Here is an 18,496-nt window from a genome sequence, read left to right on the forward strand (position 1 = left end):
CCTGGCCACTGAGGTTTTTGAAGCTCCTTGGGGACAGTCTAACGTGCAGCCAAGGTTTACCACCAGTGAATTTGACGAAAACGTGAACATTTGTTGCTACTTTGTGAAGTGTGGAAAGAGAAAGTCAGAGAAGCTTAAGCAATACTGCCCTTGGACCCAGGCACTCAGGGTCCTGTTGTGGGCCCTGATTTAGAAGGGCCTTGCTCCAGCTCTTCTTGGGCTGTGCCCTTCCCTCAGGTGGGGAGAATGATCAGAGGTGGGAGGAGTCTGCAAGGTCAAGAGGACATGCCCACACTGAGACCCTCTGTTTAAAACCTTCTTTGGGGCTGGGTGTGGTGACTCTCATCTGTAATTCCAGCACTTTGGGAGGCCAAGGCAGGCAGATCACTTGAGGCCAGGAGTTCAAGACCAGCCTGGTCTTGACCTCGTCCTGACCTTGTCTCTACTAAAAATACAAAAATCAGCCGGATATGGTGGTGCGCGCCTGTAATCCCAGCTACTTGGGAGGCTGAGGCAGGAGAATCACTTGGGCCTGAGAGGCAGATGTTGCAGTGAGCCAGGATTGCACCACTACACTCCAGCCTGGGCGACACAGCGAGACTATGTCTCAAAAAAACAAAAACAAAAAACCCTCTTTGGGTACCCAAGACCTGATGTTCTCTACTCAAAGAGCCCTGAGCCTCCCACCAGGGCCTACATTGGCCTCTTCCCCAAGTCTATACCCCAGGGACAAACTGTGCTGCAAGTATGCACATCCCTAAGCCCAAGGGGTGGCTTGTAAGAGGATGTAAATGGAAAGTGGACTGCAGGTGGGAGTGTCAACATAGGTGTATAGTCATTCTTTGAGGGCTGCTGAAGCCAAAGGATGAGGATGGCACAGGGGTAGGGGGTTAAATGCCTGCCCCTACTGGTTTGCCAAATGGGATGACAATATGGGCTTCCAATGTGAGCCAGAAAAAGCCCTCAGGGAATGACATATGGATATGCTGGGTTAGAAGTCATACTGGTGTGTGTTGAAGTGGTGAGAATCAGTGGGCATGCAAGGTGGGCCTGGGGTAAATCCACTGTGATGGTTCTACTGACAACCAGAAATGGCTTTCACTTGGGATAGGGTGCGTTGGAGGTGGTGATGGAGGTGCTAAGCTAGGTGTTCTTGAATAGTAGTTTCCAAATTAAGGACAGGTGCTGATCTGTAATAAAATTTTCTTGGTGTACTGAAAAGATAAGAAAGGCCAAGAGCAGCGGCGGTCATGCCTGTAATCCCAGTGCTTTGAAAGACCTAGGCAGGAGGATCGCTTGAGGCAAGTTCAAAACCAGCCTGGGGCCAGGTGCGGTGGCTGAAGCCTGTAATCCCAGCACTTTGGGAGGCCGAGGCAGGCGGATCACGAGGTCAGGAGATCGAGACCATCCTGGCTAACACGGTGAAACCCCGTCTCTACTAAAAAATACAAAAAACTAGCCGGGCGAGGTGGCGGGCGCCTGTAGTCCCAGCTACTCTGGAGGCTGAGGCAGGAGAATGGCGTAAACCCGGGAGGCAGAGCTTGCAGTGAGCTGAGATCTGGCCACTGCACTCCAGCCTGGGCAACAGAGCAGACTGTCTCAAAAAAAAAACAAAAAACAAAAAACAAAACCAGCCTGGGCAGCATAGCAAGACTTCCCCCAACCCACGACCTCCACTTCTACTATATATAGTGTATATATATGAACATGATACATATACTATATAGTATATACATATATACATATATATACACACACACATATATGTGTGTGTGTGTATATATATGTATTTTTTTGAGATGGAGTCTCGCTCTGTCTCCCAGGCTGGAGTGTAGTGGCATAATCTAGGCTCGCTGCAACCTCTGTCTCCTGGGTTCAAGCAATTGTCTGCCTTAGCCTCCTGAGTAGCTGGGATTACAGGCGCCCACCATCACACCCAGTTAATTTTTTGTATTTTTAGTAGAAATGGGGTTTCACTATCTTGGCCAGGCTGGTCTTGAACTCCTGACCTCGTGATCCACCCGCCTCGGCCTCCCAAAGTGCTGAGATTACAGGCGTGAGCCATTGTGCCCGGCCACAAATTTTTTTTTTTTTTTTTTTTTTTTTTTTTGAGATGGAGTCTCGCTCTGTCGCCCAGGCTGGAGTGCAGTGGCCGGATCTCAGCTCACTGCAAGCTCCGCCTCCCGGGTTCACGCCATTCTCCTGCCTCAGCCTCCCCAGTAGCTGGGACTACAGGCGCCCGCCACCTCGCCCGGCTAGTTTTTTGTATTTTTTAGTAGAGACGGGTTTCACCGTGTTAGCCAGGATGGTTTTTTGTATTTTTTTAGTAGAGACGGGGTTTCACCGTGTTAGCCAGGATGGTCTCGATCTCCTGACCTCGTGATCCGCCCGTCTCGGCCTCCCAAAGTGCTGGGATTACAGGCTTGAGCCACCGTGCCCGGCCTCAAAATTTTTTAAAAATTAGTTGGGCATGGTGGCACCTGTAGTGGCACACCTAGCATGGTGGCATGCTAGGACCTCTAGTCCTAGCTACTCAGGAGGCTGAGGCAGAAGGATCCCTTGAACTCAGGAGGCAGGAGGTTAAGGCTGCAGTGAGCTGTGAGCGGGTCACTGCACTCCAGCCTGGAGTGAGACCCTTTCTCAAAAACAAAAAACCAAACTTGGATAACTGACAAACAGTTTAGTATTTAATTACATGGAAAAACCAACAAAACAAGACAATTATTAACTCCAGAAAAAACTAAAAGTTGTGTGGGAAAGGAAAAGTAATCATAGTTTGGTACATAACTTGGCTGTGACTACCGTTTACATGATTATAATAGCATATGTACTGAAGATTAATCAAAATCAGAATGTAACTATCTTGGGAAGATGGAGAGATTAAAAAAAAAAAGGTTGGGGGTGAATATGGGGTGAAAGTAATGGAGAAAAAGAGCTAAAGTCTCCTCTTGTGTCTCAGCACTCCACCCAAGGTAGAGCCTCTGAACGGAAGAAGGACTTTGCCACCTCTCCACCACACTTCCCCAGGATTTAGCTTCAGCATCAGGTAGCTGGGGCAAGATGAGAAATGCTGACATGCTGGTCTCTGTCTGGGAGCTGTGGGAAGACAGAGGTTCTTAGTTGCAGCCGTCTGGAGTGGAGTCTGTCTTGCTGCACAAAGGGAGAGGTTTGCTTTAAATACCACAAACTCTCACATTCTGATGCAAGAATTTTTATAGATTTTTTGGAATACATGTTTCTTCATTTGCTGTTTGCCCTTAGGACCATTTCAGAGGCTTAAAATAGTTAATGGTTGTTTGTTGTTTTAAATAATTTTCAGTTTCACTAGGGGTGAATCCTGAGCTCTTCATGCCGTCCTGCAGTTAGTCTCTCTTGGTATTATTCTTCACCTTTCCTGTGAGTTTAAAATTATTTCAAGAAAAGTTAAAGCTTTTTAAGAATCACAATAAAGTAGATAGATAATAGGAATAAATAAAAACGTAGCGGGGCGCGGTGACTGACGCCTGTAATCCCAGCACTTTGGGAGGCCGAGGCGGGCGAGGATCACTTGAGGCCAGGAGTTGGAGACCAGCCTAGCCAACATGGTGAAACCCTAAAATTAGTCGGGCATGATGGCCTGTGCCTGTGGTCCCAGCTACTCGGGTGGCTGAGGGGGTTGGATGGCTTGGGCGCAGGAAGTCCAGGCTGCAGTGAGCCGTGATGGCGCCACTGCCTTCTAGCCTCGGCGACAGCGCGAAACCCTGTCTCAAGAAGGAAAACAAAAAACAACATACACACAAAAAAACCACAAAGTGCGTTCACGTTTGCTATGACTCCCAGACATCAAATCATAAACACTCGCGCCGGGCGCGGTGGCTCACGCCTGTAATCCCAGCAGTTTGGGAGGCCGAGGCGAGCGGATCACAAGGTCAGGAGTTCGAGACCATCCTGGCCAACAGTGAAACCCCGTCTCTAATAAACACAAAAATTAGCCGGGAGTGGTGGTGCGCGCCTGTAGTTCCAGCTACTCGGGGGGCTGAGGCAAGAGAATAGCTTGAACTAGGGAGGCGGATGTTGCAGTGAGCTGAAATTGCGCCACTGCACTCCAGCCTGGGCCGCAGAGTGAGACTCCGTCTCAAAAAAGAAGAAAGCAAGCAAGCAAAAAAAAAAAAACCCCAAAAAACCTCGCAGTGTTTACTCCTAACGCGTGGAACTTGTGTCGACATCCACCCTCGGTTACTGCATACTCAGTCACACAAGCCAAAGCAGGAAACAGCGAGTTGGCAGCCTCACCGACGAGTCTCAACTAAAAAGGACTCCCGGAGCTAGGGATGGGGACTCGGCCTAACACAGTGAGTGCCGGCTATTGGACTTTTGTCCAGTGACAGCTGAGGCAAAGCCCAGGGCTATCCAAAGACCACGGGAGGGGGTGTGGGAGAGAAGCGCTGCGAACAGCCATCGCCCAGCACCGAGTCCGCTTCCGAGTCCGCTTCCAGGCTTTCGGTTTCTTTGCCTCCATCTTGCGTGCGCCTTTCGGGCGTCTAGGGGAGCTAAGGCTGAGGTGTCAGCGGCAGGAGAGTCCGGCCGCGACAGGACGGTACGTGCCCCACGCTCTACCCCCCGCCGGCGGCGCCGGAGCTGTCCCAGACCCCAAGCCCCGACGCCCGGCCCTGAGTCAGCGTTGCAGCAGGCCCTGAGCCGCCGCGCGCTCACGCGCCCACGTCCCACTCCTGCCGCTCCTCACAGCCCTGCGCTCCGGGAAACTGCAGGTGGCCGGCAGTGGCCAGGGGATGGCGGGGGCGCTTCTGGAACCTGACTCAGTTTTGTAGATTTCTTATCTCGGTTGTTTACCGCGGGCTGAGCGGAATGCCCCCGCTTCCGCTTCCGCCCCGCTCCGAAACCCCGAACCCTTTCTGCTGGCAACTCCGCCCCGGATTCCCAAAAAGGGGCGACCTGGGCCACTGCGGTCCGAGCTTCACCCCAATGGACCTGAGAGACCGGAAGTAAACCTTGGCTAACTCTAGCCGCCCCCTGCAGCCGCAACCGCAGAGGCCCACCCGCGAGCTTCAGTGGCGGGTCCTCAGCGTTGTGTAAACTTTGCTTAAAATGATCTTGAGAGTTCAATTCTTGGAGTGAACTGTTGAGAAGATCTGGCACTTTTCCTTTCGAAAGTTGTTGGGAACGTGGACTTTCCCAACAGTTGTGTGTGCGTTCGACCTCACTCAGTGGGAGCCGCCGCCCTGTAGGGAATTTAACAATAGCCTAGTCAGGGCTGTTATTTTCCAGAGCAGTTTAATATCTATTTTGCCCAAGTGCAAGGAAAGCTTGCCTTGGAAAAGCTGGGAATGCCTGACTGAAGAAACGTTTTTGGAGCCTTTTAAAATGAACCTGTTTCTGCCATTTTTCCACCGCTTCAAAAGGACTGGGAAATGTAAAATGACTTGAAGATGTTCTTACTTGAGAGTGTCCGGATTTGGACAGAAGGCCATGTTCTTTTAATATTAACAGTGGCACGCAGTAGAACAAAGGCCACTGAAATTCAGAATTAGTTTTTGGCTCCACGGAGTAGGAAGTAAATTCAAGGACGCCAGAGGTCTTGCGAATGTTTTAATTGGTTGACATTTGAAATTTGTTCTTAAGCAATGAGGGGTGAAACCAGTAGGGGGTTAGCATATAGCATAAGTAAAGCGTTTTGAATATCAACAAACTGCAATAATCTAGAACTGAGAGCGGGCTCTGGAAGGTTTGACCTGCTTTAGAGAGAGATTTCAGATAAGAAGAACGGAGTTTTTGGCCCTTCTCGGGTTGGTGATTCCCCTAAATAACCTTACAAAAGTTTTGTTTAACAAAAAACCTGGCTCGAGCTCCAAGATCTTTTTTTTTTTTTTTTTTTTTTTTTTTGAGACAGAGTTTCACTGTTGTTGCCCATGCTGGATTGCAATGGCACGGATCTCTGCTCACCGCAACCTCCGCCTCTCGGGTTCAAGCAATTCTCCTGCCTCAGCCTCTCAAGTTGCTGAGATTACAGGGATGCACCACCATGCCCTTAATTTTGTATTTTTAGTAGAGACGGGGTTTCTCCATATTGATCAGGCTGGTCTCGAACTCCCGACCTCAGGTGATCCGCCCGTCTCGGCCACCCAAAGTGCTAGGATTACAGGCGTGAGCCACCGCGCCCGGCCCAACTCCAAGATCTAAACAAAAAAGACTGGGTCGAAAGGGAGTTTTGAATGTTTACTGTTTGCTTTACATACATTTAATGTTTGTAAATGTTTGCTTTACATACATTTTCTTGTTTTGTTAATACTTGTTTTACTTACAGCTTTTGGGTCAAATGTCCTCGTTAAAATGGCTTTCTCTAGCGACTTTATGTTTTACGTTTCTGTTTGTAACTGACATTTGACCTCCTTACTTGCTTCCTTACACCGGTTACTTGCTTCCTTATACTTGCTTGCTTCCTTGTACCGGTTTCCAAGGTGAAGCCATTTGCAGGGTCGCTGGGTTTCCCCCTACCCCCGAAAGTCTTGCATGACCCGGGGTGGGCGGGATTACGTGCAGTTTTTTGAGCCTTGGGCTGGGGGCCTCCAGGAAGCTGAAACGTAAATTGCCTAGGCCCCTGGGGCATCGGAGGTCCTACTGCAGCTCCTAGTAGGTGGTGGGGGCGCACCGGCGGTCCCCACTCAGTCCTGGTGGGGCCGCACGTAACTGTCCTGAGATATGCATAAGCCCTTTGACCACGCATGGAGAATATCACCACCCAGAGACACGCGAGTGGCCCTGTGCAAGTTTCAACTGCGCGGGGGCGGGGAATTCCGCAGACAGGATTCGAGAATTTATGTCTTGTAACATTTCAGCCGGTGGGCGGCGGGGATTAGGCGTGAAGCGGTTCAGTAGGCAGAGGTTTTCGGACGCCCTCCGGCGAAGCCACCTGTTGATATATTTGACTTTCTGTCCTCGTTCCTCATCCCATCTGGAGCATTTCCAATTCTGCTTTTGCGGAGCAGCAGGTCTGAGCTTGTCCGGCGAGGGTGGGAGTTGGTCCCGGCGGAGATCCAGTGGGAAGAGCCGACGGCTGCCCGGGCGTGAGTAGATGAGAATCCTGCCCGATCCCCGCCCCGGGGCTGGTGTCGCCCTGGGCTCCTGAGACGTTGGGGCACTGTCCCCCGATACTGGCAGAAAAGGATTGAGTCCTCGCTTTTGGCCCTAGGTCTCCTCCTTGAGCCTCCAGTGGACTCACAACACTCCGAGGCATATTGCTCTTTCAAATACCAGGAATGGACTCTGGGGAATGGGGCACCCTTGAAGTCTGATTATTTCTTCCCTGTAGAGCCCCAGGGGCTAATTAAACTCGTGTTTATGGACTCCAATGCCTCCTTGCCTTTAATTCAGTATAATCCTACCAACATTTATTGAGCTTCTCTGGGCCAGGTAGAGTTCTGGGTGCCGAGGACATAGAAATGGATCTAAACTTGGTTCTTGTCCCCATAACCTCACAATATGGTTGAGGAAGACTCAACAGTTACCTAAACACAGGTAACTTCGAGTTAAGGCAGTTTAGACAAGATCCACTGACAGCCTGCCTGGAGGAAGCCTGTGGGCCATGGTGGGGCAGTTATGACACCATGGGTTCTTTTTGTTTATTTGTTTGTTTGTTTTGTATTTTCTTTTAGTATGCCCAGGTAACTTGCAGAACCCAATCGTTCTTTCTTACTATAGATCGGTGAGGTGAAAAGCACTATCATTATTGGAATGCCCTGTATCTCCCTTATACTCTCCTCCTGGCATCTCCCCTCAGAAGACTTGACACCCCACCCTGGTGCCCTTTCTCTGTACTTTCATATGCTCAGCGGCTGTCTTTGCACTTGCTTCAGGATCGTACCTAATATTCTGTACTGTAATGCATTTTCTTCAGACACTCTTCAGTCAAGTTGTATTACAATTACCTGGGTTAAAATACATGCAAAGTAAATAGAGAAAACCCCCAGGGGTTCTTTCCCTACAGATAACCAAAGGTTTCAGTGTAATGTTTTGTTTTGTTTTGTTTTTTTACCACATTTGTGCTCTCAAATACAGTCTTTTACATATTTTTTTTAAAAAACACTCATAATATTTTTGTTTTCTAGTTTGCAAAATATTTCATTTTTTAAAATTGTGTTTATTTACAACCTGCTTTTTTCTAAAAAAGATTCAAGGTGGGGCCTTTTTTTTTTTTTTTTTTTTTTTTTTTTTAGGTGAGATCTTGCTTGTTGCTCGGGCTGGAGTACAGTGGTGATCATAGCTCACTTCAGCCTCTAACTCTGGGCTCAAGCAATCATCTCACATCAGCCTCTGGAGCAGCTGGAACTACAGGTGCGCACCACCACACCCAGCTACATTTTTTTTTTTTTTTTTTTTGAGACAGAGTGTCACTCTGTCGCCCAGGCTGGAGTGCAGTGGTGCTATCTCTGTTCGCTGCAGCCTCTGCCTCCTGGATTCAAGTGATTCTACTTCGAAAATTGCTTGCTTTTCAACACTTGTTCTGTATTTTGGTCTCCACTTCTAGCCACTTTCTTTTTTTGGTGATTTAGGTTTTTGGCCCAAATAGATAAACATCTTCTACATTATTTTTCTCTTATTCTCGATACTGAGTTGCCATCTTTGTTGATTTAGTACTTGTTATGAAAGAGAAGCTACACACCACTTGATACTACTTTCATCTGCATACTCAAGATAATTTGTATCTTCTGCAGTGAACTCTTCAGTTGAAGAAGTGAATCATTTATATGTATATTTATATACTTTAAAAAATGTAATTGAAAAATCCTCTCATAGTTACTTACTCCAAGGTTTAAAATGTTTCCCAGGGTAATGAGTTTCTTTAGTCATGTGACTTTAGAAATGGGAACCAAAGCTACCTTACCTACTTGTGAAATTCTTGAGTTTTCTCCTTGAACTTCCTTTGTATCTTCCCTTTGGCTTATATATCTGTGTTTTTTGTTTGTTTTTACTTGCAGCTTTCAAAAGTAGTTTTCAAAGTCAATGAGATTGTTTAAAAGAGTAGGTACCTGACAGTCTCTTGCTGGAATACTATCTGGTGAGTAAACCAAATTCCTTGCAACAATAACCACAACTTTGAATCAAGAGTTAAATGAAAAAAGTAACTCCTTCACCGTTTACTGAGCACCTACTGGGGCTAAGGAATGGGAGCACGTAAATCTCTCTCTGCTATCTGGAGCTCCCTTTCTGGTTGGAAAACAGAAGCAGCGCAAAAGTTTCACTCAAAACCTTGGCCATGGTATGCTATTGAAACCCCATAGTTCAGATTTTATACTTGACTTGAGTTCTATTCTAAGCCATGGCTGGATTATTTTAATCTGGCAAATAATCATAAGGCTGGATTATTTTAATCTGGTAAGTAATTATAAGGTTGTGCTCCGTGATGGAGCTGTTAATAAAATATGTGGTAGCACAGGCAAGTTATATATAGCACAAAGCTATATCCCCAGAGGAGACACTATATCAGTTGCTGTCTGCCTAGGCTTTCTGTAAATGTGCTGGCTATCATTCAGCCTAAATGTAGAATGAGTCTATCCCTTTAACCTGGGTAGTCACCAGGAATGTCAAGGAACCTAGAACAAGGAACCAGGCAAGAGATGAGAAACTAGGGGGACGGATGTGTAGGTACCAGGGATGGTGATGAGACTGAAGCAAGTGGGGAATTTTTATTTTTAATTTTATTAAATTTATTTAATTTAATTTTTAATTTTAATTTTTATTTTCTTCTCTACTTTTCTCTATTTTCCAGATTTTCTTAGAGCAAAAAGCAGGTAGTGCTTTTTATAGAAAATGAATGCTATATAAAAGTAATTTTAAGAACTTTATATCCCTAGTATCATGTACAATTTCTGACTTTGAACAGAGCTATCTCCCAAAGGGCCAAGTTTGGCCCTTTAGTTACAATGGAGAATCTGTTGTGTAAACTGAGCAAATATACCTGCCAAGTTGAAATTTAATTTAAGCCAATTGTGTCTAGATTAACTTAAGAGAATGTCTCCTAAATATTTTATTGCAGTAATGTAGCATAATTGATAGTATGCTATTCTCTTGAATAGATGGGATTGTTTCTTGAGCCACTTTTTATTCCTTTGATCAAAACCTTGAGGAGAAGGAATGCCTGTTTTCCTGACTGCTGTTGCATGAAGTTAGACATCCAGTTCCTCTAAAGGTGACATCAGATGGTTTAGATACCTAAAAAGAAGTGAGGCTAAGCCATAGGTCTTCTTCATACTACCTGAAGTTGAAACCTGGTCTCTGAACTCAGTCTTTGCCAAAGCATTAAAATCTGACATCTTGCTTAAACTCAGGCAGCTTGACCTGTTATTCATTTTTCTCTGTCAAATAAATTGAAGCCTGGTAATAAATTGATGATGAGTTCCAAACATCCCCTTGGCTGGAGACATTGTATTCTCCCCACTCACAATGAGGTCCTGCCAGTGTCCAGGAAGTTTTGCATGGGGACTTACCCATCCTCTTAGAATTACACTGCAAGTCACTCTAAAGCAATAGCATTGTTAACGCATGTAGTTGCAAAAGCTTCCTTTCACGAGCTCACTCTTCTTAATCCAACAACTAGATTCCAAGTATGGTATCTTAACTACACCACCAGCTCCATCTTGCTTCATTGTATGTTATGAAGGGATGAGTAAGCATTACACATGGGCTGCAATGGTCCAATGATGACCAGTCTGTTCAAGACCCAAGAGGGCTGAGCTTGGCAGCCCTGGCCATTGTTTACCATAATCTAATGAAGATGAGTAAAAGCCTATCTATCCCCAAGGACCTCCACATATGACAGTACTCAACTCAGTCTCACATAGGATAGAATAAGATAAAATGCTGGAAGAGAACACAAACAGTGCTACAAAGCAGGAAGAGATGACTTGATTTGGGGATCAAGACAAGCTTATAGAAGAGCTATCTTGAGAGATAAGATATAATTTCAGGCACAGACTGAGAGGAGGGAAGGGGCTTTCCAAATGGAGGCAAATGCTTGAGTGAAGGTGCTGGGACAGAAAAATACTGTCCAGGGACCATTGAGATATTTGTTGGTTTGGAGTTAGATTATGGGTTGGGCTGAAGTGGGGATGATACTCAGTGCTTGAGCTATGTATCAGAAGTTTGTCCCTAGTGTGATGCACAATTTCTGATTTTGAACAGAGCTATCTCCTGCAGGGCCACTCTTGGACCTTTAGTTACAGTGGGCAATCTGTTATGTAAGCTGAGCAAATATACCTGCCAAAGTCAAAATTTAAATTTAGTTAAGGGCACTACATCAACTGATTTACCTCCCTTGCTCCTGGTGACTTTGCCATGTTTCTGTATCCAATTAGATGATGATTTATGATCTTTTGATCTAGATGCTGTCTCATTTCTGATTCATTCTCATTTTCTGCAGCCTACATGTAATTGTTAGGAACCAAGGAAGTTATTGGAGATACTGTCTGGTTGGAATTTGTGGGAGCTTCCCTGAGAGTCATGAAAAGTCTGTTCTGTCTTAGTCTGTTGTGTGCTGCTATAACAAAATACCCACAACCAGGGTAATTTATAAAAACAGAAATTTATTTCTCACAGTCTGGAGGCTGGGAAGTCTAAGATCAAGGTGCTGACATCTGGTGAGGGCTGCTCCCCACTTCCAATCTGGTGCCTTGAACACTGCATTCTGCAGAGGGGAAGAATGCTGTGTCTTAACATGGCAAAAGGTGGAAGGGCAAAAAAAAAAAAAGAAATAAACTCCCTTTATCAACCCCCTTTATAAGGTCATCTAATCCCATTCAGGAGGGAGGCGCCTCCAGGGAATGATCACCTCTTAAAGGCCCCACCTCTTAATCCTATCGTATTGGCAACACCTGAACTTTGGAGGGGACACATTCAAACCATAGCAGCCTCATCAAAGAATTTTATAAAATATAACTTCTAATTTTATGTCATTTTAAAATTGGGATCATCTGTTGTTCTGCACACCAATAGAGTAGGAAGGTGAATTTTGTTATGTTCAGGATGAATGCACAAAACTTCTGTGAGATGGCCACATTCTACTTTACCCAGAATTGTGCAACCTCTTCTCCTTTTAGAAACTTCTGGATGACACTTTGTTTCATGTTCTCATCTCCACTGGGGCTTCCCAGACACCTGAAAGTTCAGGTTTGCATGCTGCTTTCTGCAGCTGGCAAGACAGGTTTCTCCATTGCCGCCCAGTTTGTGGGGTTGCTTAGAAATTACATTTGCATTCATGCCATAGCTCATTGGACATGACATTGCTTTCATGCCATACAATGACCTTGCTTCACATAGAGAAGCAGTAGAAAGAAGGGAATGTTAAGTACATCTTTGGATGGCTTAGCTGGTCCTGCTGCATGCTTTGCTACTGATTACAGGGAACAATATGTGCCTTTGATGGAGGTAGCGTTGGTGTTCTGTGAGAAAGGTTGAGAAGCCTGACTGAACTTAACTGCATTTGCTGACACCTGGTTAGGGCTAATATGGGTACCAGGGAAGTGTGTTAAGTGCTTCAATAGAGGTATTTTGTTTTGTTTTGTTTTTTTGAGACAGAGTTTCACTCTTGTTGCCCAGGCTGGAGTGCAGTGGCGCCATCTCAGCTCATTGGCAACCTCCATCTCCCAGGCTGAAGAGATTCTTGTGCCTCAGCCACCCGTTTTTGTATTTTTAGTAGAGACAGGGTTTTGCCATGTTGGCCAGGCTGGTCTTGAACTCCTGGCCTCAAGTGATCCGTCTGCCTTGGCCTCTCAAAGTGCTGGGATTACAGGTGTGAGCCCCTGTGCCTGGCCAGTTCAGGCATGAATTTTAGAAAGTTCACTTAGATGGAAGGTAGATTTGGAGAGGGTAAGGTCGGAAGCAGGGGAAGAGAATGACTAGGGGAATGAGTTTGGATGAGAGATGGATGGTAGGCACCAGCACTTAAGGGACAGGTGCAGAAGGAGTATGCTGAGGAGTAGGAGAAGGTTAGAGAAGGGTCTGTGTAGAATATAGTGGTGTGAGCTCAGCCAAGGGAGAAGAGTTTCAAGGAGGGATTAATTAGCAGTGTCAGCTGGAGTTGAGCAATCAGTTGAAAGAGGACTTCCAAGTTTTTGGATGTGGCAGCCAGGAGGTCATGAGGGCCTCAACAAGAGCTGTGTCATCAGGGCTGGGGTATTAGCAGGAGCAAACAAGGCACTCGCTTCAGGACAACATGTAAGGGGGTGCTCAAAAAGTCAGTCATCAACATAGATAATATTTTAATGCAATATTTTAAAAAACAGACATAAATGCCAAAAATCTATGATGAACAAAATACCAAAAATTTAAATAAAGACAGTATCAGTATTGCTGATTGTCCCTTTTGCGTCATATTCCAGTAAGGCTTAGGACTGAGTGTGGCTGTGTAGAGGAGATGGTGGGGTGAGGCGATCCAGGTGGAGGCCTGTTGAGGAGTGAATTGTGGTTGAAGAAACTGAAGCACTGAGTACAGACTGTTCCTTCACGAGGTCCCAGCTTTATGTGAAAGGGAATAAAGTGAAAGGATGGTTGGTCTAGGGGACCCTCAGGCTTTTTTGAGGGTTTTGGCTTTATTTTTTAAGATGGAAGAGACTTGCACATGTTTACGAGCTGGGAGGAGCCGTCTCTGGAGGTAGAGAGACGATCATGAGAGTAGACATAGGGGCTTAGTAGAGACAGGAGGGCACACAGGGAGGCTTAGCCTTAGGCAAGCAGAGGGACAGCAGGGACCGGCTGGGGCAGTGGAAGGGTAGAAGGTGGCAGGAGTTTGTGCCTGATACATGGATGAGAAATGGCATTGGAGGTGGTGTTGGGATGGAAGAGTGGTGCAGGTTGGAGCACTCCTTGAAGGGTGTGGGAAAGGAACTGACCAGAGTCTTCTTGTAAATGAAACTGTTGAGCAGCCATAGGGCCCGGCTCAGGAAACCAGCAGGGTGTGGTGGTAAGTAGTTTTCAGATTGTGTTATCTCTTCTCCCTTCCTTCGGAACTACTTGCTACTCGAGTTGTAGGAGTGTTAGAGGCTTACTCATTAAGGCAGGGGTGCTGGAGTGATCAACCATCCCTGTTTGCCTGCGACTGAGGGGTTTCCTGGGACTCGGTCACCCTGGATGCTGCAGGGCTGGCAGGCAGGAGTGAAAAAGGCGAGATAGTTGGAAATGCTGGCCAGAGTTTGTAGCATGCGCCCTCTGATCTCTGGGTCTCCACTGTCAGAGGGTCTTTGAGCTCAGTTCTAGTGGCAGCCTCCTGATCCTCACTTCGCTGGCTGAGGCAAGGTTGTTCCAGCAGCCCCAGGAGTCTTTGTTAGAATCCCACCTCAGAGCCCCTTCCTCCAGTCCTCTCAGCAGTTTTGTTAGTTCCAGTATTAAGTGTAATTTCTATTAAAAAATGCCTGGAGTATTTCTGTTTCCAGAACCGGATGCTCCTGTTAGCTAGTGTGTGAAAGATAACTCTGACTTGCCTAAGCTTTGTTGGCGTTTTGCGTAATAACTGGCGATAGTTTCATGACTTCTGCAAGAGAAATGAAACAGAAATTGGTCTCAGGTTTTATTTGCTCTTGTTGTGAAGGTCGGGGACAGTTTGTCCCAGGGTGTGGGTGTGGAAAAGAAGGGGAGATATAGTCATTAAATTAGAATATGCCTGTGAGGGGAGTTAAGGGGAATTCCTTTAAAATTCTAGAAAATACACACGGTTGCCAATTTTGTCTAACTGGGGAAAGTGAACTGCTGAAAACACTGCGGGGAGAAGCGAAACTAATGGAATCTTGATCAGTTAGGAGGATTGGGTATTTGAAAGCAGGGAAGAAAAATAATTGGGCTTGGATATTCCTTTTGCCCTTCATCTGAGTAAGGTGAAGGCAAGTGAGTCTTCAGAAGAAGTGAATGGGACACTGAATCCGACAGCTCAGGCTGGGTGGAGCTGGTAACTGATGGGCGCAAGTCCTTTTACTGGGCTCTAAAGAACTCACTCATCTGGGTGTGGTGGCTCACACCTGTAGCCTCAGCATTTTGGAAGGTTGAGGCAGGAGAATCACTTGAGCCCAGGAGTTCGAGACCAGCCTGAGCAACACAGTGGGACCCTGTCTCTACAAAAAACTGAAGACCTTATGAGCTTCCCTAGTCTAAGAGTAATTTTTATGTTAGTTTCTTGGCTTGGGCTTAAAAGAAACCGCAACAAAGTGGTGATTATTCGGACCCCAGCCCTACCTCTCCCTAGTATGCTCTCCTTTCTCAAGTGCCCAGCACCTCTAGCCACAGTGAACTGCCTCCAGCATACACACACGCTGATATTTTGCTGCATCTGAGTGGGCTGGCTCCACACGGGATCTGTAGTTTCCTTTTGATATTTTCTTTCAATGTGCCAGATGCTACCACTGAGTAATCTAGATTTTGCTGCCAAACTCTACCCCCATGAGCACAGAGGGAAGACAGTATGCCAGTGCTCTTGCTGAGTGTGCGTGACTGGGTGTGATGGTTGGAAGAAACAAACTGAGCAGATCACGTTTTTTAAAATGATTATCTAATTTTGTTAACTCTTGGTGGCATTGTTATATTGTTGATATTTATGAATTACAGAAGTTAGATGACTGTGAAAAAATAGAGAATTAGAGATTAAAGCACTGTTGGCCTGCGAGTGGAGTATAGATTTGGGCTTTCCAGAGCACATAAAATTTGTATTTATCTTTCTGAGTGCCAATTTTTCCACTTTCATTGAGCAAATTTATTTTAGTAAATTTAACTTAGCAAATTTAATTTCTCCAGTTATTTACAAATAATCATATTAAGTGAAGTTTGGATGAATGGGCACGCCCATTTCAAATTTCTAACATAATTTTTTCCCCTTGTTCTCATATAAAATTTTCTATTTATGTGTTTTTATTTAAGATAGCTCAAATCTTTTGTGGACTGATATTGTATGTTAATAAATAAATGGATTCAGTGCTTCTTTCACTCAATACAGCTAGATAAATATATAAATATACTTGAACACAAATACAAAGCAACCATTGGCAATTTAGAGTTGGGTTGTGTTTCCACTTATTTTTTGTTAATAAATTTGGTTTTAACCTGAAATACTGTCTTGTAGGAACAGATAAAGAACACAAGAGGTGATTTAACATAAGTTTTAGCTGTGAAACTTAGAGTAGATTGGTTAGCAACTTAAATTTTGCAAGAAAATAGGATGTTTCAATGGAAGAAGTTAAGAACACACCCATTGCATGAGCTCCTTACCCCTCCCACCCAGCCCCATCCCCTGAGTGAGATCTTTCCCCAGATCCTCTGTAACTTCCTGATGTTCACTGAGAACATCAGAAGTACTGATGGCAATTGCTGCCATGTAGCAGTGCATTGAGAGTCAGGGCCTCTGGCACCTCCATGGGGCTCAGGGTCTGAAGACATGATCCAAACCCGACAACTTGGTGGCAGGTTCTGTGAGCATTCGTGATGGAGTTGTGAAAAGGGCTTGGGGTCTAGGAGGATGGCAACAGAGGTTTCTGCCTCCAGGTGTGAGTGAGGGGCTTTTGAAGTAGGAGAGCAACTAGAAAAAAGGAGTGGCATAGGGACAGAAACTTCTTTTCCCCATTGTTCGTTCAAGGCCACGTGGGTGGAGTCATTGAAGTGGAGATTTAACCCTGTGAGGCAAGTTTCCCTAGTTTAGTCAGGCTGTCTGTCATTGGGCTTTTCCCTCTTCCTCCTACTACATACTTCTTCCCTATTCCTCCTACTGAGGCCATTCACCCCTTAGTTGTAATTTTCCCTGTAACATGTTTTACATTCTGATTAATTCTGAAAAAGAATGTGGGGTTTCCTAGGAGATGATTTCATCTGTTGTTTCATTTCCTTTACAATGTAGGTTTTCTTCTCTGTCTCTTTGGATTAGTCTGACATTTTGGCTCTGTCTACCAAGGATCCCTTTCTATAGACTTCTATAGATCCCTTTCTATAGAAGTTAATCTACTTAGGTCAGGGAGACCACCAAGAAAGAAAGAGCCCATACTTTCAATCTTAGGCATAAGGTAGCTTGATAAGATTTTCAGAAAAATTCCCTTTTAACCACAGAACTCCCCCACTGGAAAGGATTCTGAAAGAAATGAAGTCAGCCCTCAGAAATGAAGTTGACTGCCTGCCTGCTGGCTTTCTGTTGACTGACCCGGAGCTGTACTTCTGCAGACCCTTGTGAGCTTCTGTAGTCTAAGAGTAGGATGTCTGCTGAGGTCATCCATCAGGTCGAAGAAGCACTTGACACAGATGAGAAGGAGATGCTGCTCTTTTTGTGCCGGGATGTTGCTGTAGATGTGGTTCCACCTAATGTCAGGGACCTTCTGGATATTTTACGTGAAAGAGGTAAGCTGTCTGTCGGGGACTTGGCTGAACTGCTCTACAGAGTGAGGCGATTTGACCTGCTCAAACGGATCTTGAAGATGGACAGAAAAGCTGTGGAGACCCACCTGCTCAGGAACCCTCACCTTGTTTCAGACTATAGGTAATTCATCACCTCTTCCTGAGGCTGGATAGGTGGGAGGGATTGAAGTGTCTCAGACTCTACTGAATGGCAGAAACGAGGATAATAAGAAATGCAGCCACTTTACTGTCTCTGCCCACTTATCCAACTGCCAGATGACGTCACTTCATTCCTGTGAACCCTTTAAATTCTTGAAACTTTCTCTCTCTTCCTTTCTCTTCTCTTCTCTTCTCTTTTGACAGAGTCTCACTCTGTTGCCCAGGCTGGAGTGCAGTGGCGTGATCTTGGCTCACGGCAACCTCCGCCTTCTGGGTTCAAGCGATTCTTCAGCCTCACCCTCCCAGGTAGTTGGGACTACAGGCGTGTGCTACCATGCCTGGCTAATTTTTTTTTTTTTTTGTATTTTTAGTAGAGACGGGGTTTCACCATGTTGGCCAGGCTGGTCTTGAACTCTTGACCTTAAGTGATCCACCTGCCTTGGCTTCCCAGAGTGCTGGGATTACAGGCGTGAGCCATTGCCCCTGGCTGAAACATGCTTTCTCAAAGGAATTGGGATCATATGCAAGTAGAAGGGACAGATGGTATGTGTTTGCCTGAAGGATAGAATGACAAGACATGAAGAAAGATAGGAATGACTAAGAGCTAGTCATTCTTGCCAGCCTCTGACAGTGTGAGATCTGTGGTGGTGTTTACTAGTTCATTTTCTGTGAAGTCAGTCCTTGATAATTTCTGGTACAAAGAAAGGAAATAACAAGTCTGACAGCAATCTTCCTACCTTTGTAGAAACTCCATCATCCCTTCTGAATCCCCGTTGGCCCTACCCCTGCTGAGGAAGTTTATCAGGGTGGGCTCCTTTCCTGTGCTTCCTGCCCTTGGAGACGTTGGAGAGCCCGAATTGAAAATCTTTTCAGTTAACCACATCTTAGCCCCTTCAGTCGAAGAGGAAACGGCCACTGGAGTCTGCTTTAGTTCCCACAAGCTTTGGGTTGCTCCTTCCTCATGCTCACATGTTAATGTCTTTTAGAG

At 45.7% G+C, this 18,496-nt stretch overlaps 1 protein-coding gene across 9 annotated transcripts in view; it reads left to right on the top strand.

Moving 5' to 3' along the window:
• The first annotated feature begins 4,186 nt into the window (after positions 1-4,186).
• LOC105468108 (CASP8 and FADD like apoptosis regulator) overlaps positions 4,187-18,496 on the top strand; it is a 55,531-nt gene continuing 41,221 nt past the window's right edge. The window contains exons 1-2 of one of the 9 annotated variants that reach the window (XM_011718087.3): positions 4,187-4,331; positions 17,068-17,491. In XM_011718087.3, coding sequence (XP_011716389.1) covers positions 17,211-17,491 — 281 coding nt within the window. In that variant the 5' untranslated portion in view covers positions 4,187-4,331; positions 17,068-17,210. Of the gene's footprint in view, positions 4,332-4,354; positions 4,577-4,754; positions 5,784-6,159; positions 7,062-17,067; positions 17,492-17,515; positions 17,815-18,496 lie in introns of those variants that run through there. The other 8 variants (XM_011718086.3, XM_011718088.2, XM_011718096.3 and 5 more) reach the window with 8 other exon arrangements.

The sequence above is a fragment of the Macaca nemestrina genome, chromosome 11, assembly GCF_043159975.1.
Source record: "Macaca nemestrina isolate mMacNem1 chromosome 11, mMacNem.hap1, whole genome shotgun sequence".
Lineage (NCBI taxonomy): Eukaryota > Metazoa > Chordata > Mammalia > Primates > Cercopithecidae > Macaca > Macaca nemestrina.